The sequence below is a fragment of the Poecile atricapillus genome, chromosome 33 (assembly GCF_030490865.1).
Source record: "Poecile atricapillus isolate bPoeAtr1 chromosome 33, bPoeAtr1.hap1, whole genome shotgun sequence".
Taxonomy (NCBI): domain Eukaryota; kingdom Metazoa; phylum Chordata; class Aves; order Passeriformes; family Paridae; genus Poecile; species Poecile atricapillus.
Window position 1 is genome coordinate 2,084,756 of NC_081281.1, and position 6,371 is coordinate 2,091,126.

The 6,371-nt window shown below is 63.2% G+C and overlaps 1 protein-coding gene and 1 long non-coding RNA gene across 2 annotated transcripts; one reads left to right on the forward strand and one right to left on the reverse strand.

The window, feature by feature from the left end:
* Positions 1 to 290: 290 nt before the first annotated feature.
* Positions 291 to 6,098, reverse strand: PEX19 (peroxisomal biogenesis factor 19). Its single transcript, XM_058860431.1, has 8 exons — positions 6,016 to 6,098; positions 4,684 to 4,781; positions 4,450 to 4,615; positions 3,694 to 3,779; positions 3,444 to 3,602; positions 1,917 to 2,093; positions 1,080 to 1,124; positions 291 to 545 (listed from the first exon to the last, which is right to left on the reverse strand). Exons 1-8 carry the CDS (start codon positions 6,074 to 6,076, stop codon positions 483 to 485), a joined length of 855 nt encoding a protein of 284 aa, XP_058716414.1. The 5' UTR covers positions 6,077 to 6,098; the 3' UTR covers positions 291 to 482.
* LOC131590403 (uncharacterized) lies at positions 1,131 to 1,976 on the forward strand. Its single transcript, XR_009280082.1, has 3 exons — positions 1,131 to 1,428; positions 1,507 to 1,772; positions 1,836 to 1,976. It is a non-coding gene; the product is annotated as an uncharacterized LOC131590403 (long non-coding RNA).
* Positions 6,099 to 6,371: the final 273 nt, after the last annotated feature.

Consider the following 6,371-nt stretch of genomic DNA (forward strand, 5'->3'; position numbering starts at 1 on the left):
ACCCCATTTCTGTAGGGTCACTCTGTCCCCCCAATGTCCCTGTAGGGCCACCCCATTTCTGTAGGGTCACTCTGACCCCTCAGTGTCCCTGTAGGGCCACCCCATTTCTGTAGGGCCACCCCATTTCTGTAGGGTCACTCTGTCCCCCAGTGTCCCTATAGGGCCACCCCATTTCTGTAGGGCCACCCCATTTCTGTAGGGTCCCTGTCCCCCCAGTGTCCCTATAGGGCCACCCCATTTCTGTAGGGCCCCCCCATTTCTGTAGGGTCCCCATTCCCAGCCAGAGCCGCTCCTGTCACCAACTCTTTATTGGGGACACAGTGGGGGGGCGAGGGGGTGACATCTCCCCAAATGGGGGGTCCCTGCACCCCCCAGCCCCCAAAAAAACCCCAAAATTTGTGTGGGGTGAAGGTCTCGACCCCCTCGGGCTCCTCTTCGTCCTCATTTGGGGCCGGCCGGGGCGGGGGGATCCCAAAAGGGCCCTACATGAGGCGGCACTGCTCCCCACTCACCCCCCCCGGCAGCTCCAGGTTGAATCCGGGGGGCTGTGGGGGCACAGCGGGGTCACCCCAAATCTCTGGGGTCACCCCGAGTCTGTGGGGTCACCCCGAATCCATGGGGTCACCCCGAGTCTGTGGGGTCACCCCAAATCTGTGGGGTCACCCCAAATCTGGGGTCACCCCGAGTCTGTGGGGTCACCCCAATTCTCTGGGGTCATCCCAATTCTCTCGGATCACCCCGAATCTGTGGGGTCACCCCAAATCTGTGGGGTCACCCCAAATCCATGAGGTCATCCCAATTCTCTGGGGTCACCCCAATTCTCTGGGGTCACCCCAAATCCATGGGATCATCCCAATTCTCTGGGGTCACCCCAAATCCATGGGGTCATCCCAAATCTGTGGGGTCATCCCGAATTTGTGGGGTCACCCCAATTCTCTGGGATCACCCCAATTCTCTGGGGTCACCCCAATTCTTATGGGGTCACCCCAATTCTCTGGGGTCATCCCAATGCTGTGGGGTCACCCCAAAGCATTCGGGTGACCCCAAATCCTTTTAGGGCGGTGTCCCCAAACACTCACCGTGTCCCCGGCCAGCTCCTTGGGGGGGTGGCCCAGGTCCTGCAGCTGTGAGGGGACAGAAGGAGGGGACACAGGGACACGGTGACATGGGGACAGAGAGGGGACACACGGACACAGAGGGGACACAGGGACATGGTGACACGGGGACATGGGGACACAGAGGGCACACAGGGACACAGGGGGACAGAAGGACAGAGAGGGGACACAGACACGGAGAGGGGACACAGGGACACAGAGGTGACACAGGGACACAGAGGGGACACAGGGATACACAGAGAGGGCACAGGGACACAAAGAGGGGATGCAGGGACACAGAGGGAGGACAGAGGTGACACACAGGGACACAGAGGTGACACAGGGACACGGAAAGAGGACACAGGGACACAGAGGTGACACAGGGACACGGAAAGAGGACACAGGGACACAGGTGACACAGGGACATGGAGAGGGGACACAGGGACACAGAGGTGACACAGGGACACGGAAAGAGGACAACAGGGACACACAGAGAGGGCACAGGGACACAGAGGTGACACAGGGACATGGAGAGGGGACAGAGGGACAAACAGAGGGGACACAGGGACACAGAGGGGACACAGTGACACAGAGAGGGGACAGAGGGACACAGAGGGAGGACAGAGGGACACACAGAGGTGACACAGGGACACACAGAGGTGACACAGTGACACAGCAGTGACACAGTGACACAGAGGGAGGACACAGTGACACAGAGAGGTGACACAGTGACACAGAGAGGTGACACAGTGACACAGAGAAGGGACACAGGGGGTCAGGGCGTGGCCGGGCAGCTCGGGGCTCCCCCCGGTCCCCCCGTACCTGCTGCATCAGCTCCAGCAGGGTCTCGAAGCGCTGCCGCCGCTGCCCCTCGGGCTCCCCCGGCCGCTCCCGCTCCAGCTCCGCGCAGATCCGCAGCATCAGCGCCTGCTGCGCCACGAAACGCTGCCGCTGCTCCGGGGACAGCGACGCCTCGTGCTGCCGCAGCCACTCCGGGTACTGGGGACACGCGGGGGACACTGAGGGGACAGCGAGGGAACCGCCACGGGACACCCCCCGTGGGACACCCCATGGGACACCCCCGTGGGACACCCCCGTGGGACACCCCGTGGGACACCCCGTGGGACACCCCCGTGGGACACCCCGTGGGACACCCCCATGGGACACCCCCGTGGGACACCCCGTGGGACACCCCCATGGGACACCCCCGTGGGACACCCCCATGGAACACCCCGGGATACCGGGGAATGGCCCAGTGAGGCCCTGGGGGTGACAGGGACAGACCCTGGGGACAGAGGGGAACCCCCAGTACACCCCAAAAGGGACAGTGACACCCTGGGGGTGACAGTGACAGACCCCAGGGACAGGGGGGAACCCCCAGTACACCCCAAAAGGGACAGTGACACCCTGGGGGTGACAGTGACAGACCCCAGGGACAGGGGAGACCCCCCAATACACCCCAGAAGGGACAGTGACACCCTGGGGGTGACAGGGACAGACCCCGGGGACAGGGGGAACCCCCAGTACACCCCAAAAGGGACAGTGACACCCTGGGGGTGACAGGGACAGACCCCAGGGTCAGGGAAGATTTCCCAGTACAACCCAGAAGGGACAGTGACACCCTGGGGGTGACACGGACAGACCCCAGGGACAGGGGAGACCCCCCCAATACACCCCAAAAGGGACAGGGACACACTGGGGGTGACAGGGACAGACCCCAGGGACAGGGAAGATTTCCCAGTACAACCCAGAAGGGACAGGGACACCCTGGGGGTGACATGGACAGACCCCAGGGACAGGGGGGAACCCGAAGGACCAACCCTGGGGACAGGGGAGTTCCCAGTACAGCCCAAAAGGGACAGGGACACACTGGGGGTGACAGGGACAGACCCTGGGGACAGGGGAGAGTTCCCAGTACAGCCCAAAAGGGACGGTGACACCCTGGGGGTGACAGGGACAGACCCCAGGGACAGCAGGGACCCCCCAATACACCTCAAAAGGGACAGGGACACCCTGGGGGTGACAGGGACAGACCCCAGGGACAGGAGGGCAGGTTTTTGGGGAGCTTCTCCCCATTTCAGGGATGACCCCCCCATGCCAGGAGTTTTTTGGGGTCCCCTCCCGGTTTTTGGGGTCTCCCCCCCAGTTTTTGGGGTCTCAGTTTTTGGGGTCCTTCTCAATGATGTCCTTGAGGGAGGGGTGGAGCACGTCCTTGGACAGCAGGGACTCCATGATGCCCCCACAAGTTTCCCACACCCCAAAAGATCCCTCCAGGGAAACCCCCCCAAAAAAATGTGGGCTCTCCCCCAGTTTTTTTGGGGTCCCCTCCCCAAATTTTTGGGGTCCCACCTTGTCGGTGATCTCCTTGAGGGAGGGGTAGAGCACGTCCTTGGACAGCAGGGACTCCATGATGCTGCGCATGACGGGCAGGACGCCGTCCCCGCCGCCCTCCTCCAGCCCCAGCCCCTCCAGGGCCTTCGCCAGCTCCTCCTCCGAGCCCGGGGAATTCTGTGGGATCCCCACGACCCCCGTGAGCCCCCCGGGACCCCCGGGATGCCGGGAGAGCCCCCCCAGGATCCCGGGAATGGGGTGGGAATACCTGGAGGTCATTGGCGTTCTTGGCCAGCCCGCTCAGGGTCTCCTTGAGGCAGGAGGTGAATTCCTGCTGCGAGGCCGCGTCGCTGCCTGTGGGGTTGGGAATGGGGATAATGAGGAGTCCTGCTGGCCCTGATCCCAAATGGGAGTGGGAATGGGATCAGGAATGGGATTGGGAATGGGGATAATGGGGATAATGAGGAGTCCTGCTGGCCCTGATCCCAAATGGGATTGGGAATGGGGATAATGGGGATAATGAGGAGTCCTGCTGGCCCTGATCCCAAATGGGATTGGGAATGGGATTGGGAATAATGGGGATAATGAGGAGTCCTGCTGGCCACAATCCCAAATGGGATTGGGAATGGGATCGGGAATGGGATCAGGAACAGGGATTGGGATCAGGAACAGGGACAGGGAAAAGGGGAACTGGAACATGAACCCCTCCAGGGACTGGGATCAGGGACTGGGACTGGGAACAGGGACTGGGATCAGGAACGGGGACAGGGATTGGGAACAGGAACAGGGACTGGGATCAGGGACAGGGACTGGGAACAGGGACTGGGATCAGGGACCAGGAACAGTGACAGGGAACAGGGACTGGGATTGGAAACATGGGACAGGGACCAGGAACAGAGACAGGGAACAGGGACAGGATCAGGAACACGGACAGGGACCAGGCACCAGGATCAGGAACAGCCACAAGCACTGAGGTGCCCAGGGCTGTCCTGGAGTGGGATCCCCACATTCCCAACCCACCCACCGACTTTTCCAGCAGCTTCCGAGAGCTTCTGGAACTGCTCCACGAGCTGTGGCTCCTGCCGGGCCAGCTCCTGCATGGCCTCCTGGAACTCGGCCGCCGCCTGCGCCGCCAGCTCGCCCTCGAAGAGCTCCTGGAAGAACCTCTCCTGCGAGGAGAAGAGCGAGCCCTGGGCGCGGGGTCAGCGCGGCCACACGGCCCCAAAACGGGGGCAAAATGGGGTTTTGGGGGTCCCACCTCGGCGGAGTCGGCGGCGGAGGGAGGGGAGGGGGGAGAGGAGGAGCTGGCAGGGGGAGGGGGCGTGGGGCGGCTGCGCTCGAAGTCATCCAGAGCACCTGTGTGTGGGGGGGATTGGGGTCAGGGGACCCCAAAAAGGGGTTGGAAAAAGGGGGTTTTGCACCCCACAGGAAGGCCATGGACACGGATTGGTTGTACCCCAAATCTGCACCCCGGAACTGCACCCTAATAATTTCTATAATTGCACCCCCAAAACTAATGGCACCCCAAAAACTTCCACTGCTGACTGTACCCCAATAAATGCACCCCAATAACCACTGCCCCACAGACCCCCAATCAACTGTGCCTCAGTAATTACAGAACTGCACCCCAATAGTGCCCACCCCTAACTGCACCCCAAAACCCTCATCGCCCTGTACCCCAGTAGCCCCCAGACCCCAATAACCCCCAGACACCCACGGCATCCAATGACCCCATAGCCCCTCCAAACCCCAAAACCCCCCTCACCCCAATAACCCCCGGCCCCCCCTCACCCCAATGACCCCCAAATCCCTCCAAACCCCAAAACCCCCCCAGCCCCTCACGACCCCCCCCTCACCCCAATGACCCCCGAGCCCCTCCAAACCCCAAAACCCCCCCAGCCCCTCACGACCCCCCCCTCACCCCAATAACCCCCGACCCCCCTCACCCCAGTGACCCCCGAGCCCCTCCAAACCCCAAAAACCCCCCAGCCCCTTCAGACCCCCCCTCACCCCAATGATCCCTGACCCTCATTGCACCCCAATGACCCCGAGCCCCCTCCAAACCCCAAAACCCCCCCAGCCCCTCATGACCCCCCTCACCCCAATGACCCCTGACCCTCATTGCACCCCAATAACCCCCGAGCTCCTCCAAACCCCAAAATTCCCCTCACCCCAATAACCCCTGACCCCAATTACACCCCAATAACCCCCGAGCCCCTCCAAACCCCAAAACCACCCCCCAGCCCCTCATGACCCCCCCTCACCCCAATGACCCCCGACCCCAATTGCACCCCAATGACCCCGAGCCCCTCCAAACCCCAAAACCTCCTCACCCCAATAACCCCCGACCCCTCCTCATCCCAATGACCCCCGAGCCCCTCCAAACCCCAAAACCCCCCCCCAGCCCCTCACGACCCCCGACCCCCATTGCACCCCAATGACCCCCGACCCCCATTGCACCCCAATGACCCCCGACCCCCATCGCACCCCGTGACTCACCGGTGACACTCAGCCCCCCTCCCCGCACCCCCAATGACCCCCGGGCCCCTCCGGACCCCCCCTCACCCCGGGACCCCCGGTCCCCCCTCACTCTCCAGCAGCTCCTCCAGCTCCGGGTCGGGCCCCGAACCCGGGCCCGGCTCCGCCGCCATCTTGGCCCGCTCCGCCCGCCGCCGCCAGGGGGCGCTGCCGCGGGACCCGCCCCCTCCCGCCCCGGACACGCCCCCTGCTGTGGCCACGCCCACAAAACACGGAACGGAATCGGGAGCGGGAACGGGATTGGGAACGGGATCGGGATCGGGAACGGGATCGGCATTGGGAAAGGGATCGGGATCAGGGAATGGGATCGGGAACGGGAACAGGAACCGGGACTGGGAACGGAAACGGGGATCAGGGAACCGGGAACGGGGACAAGGACCGGCATCAGAAACAGTGACAGGAACAGGG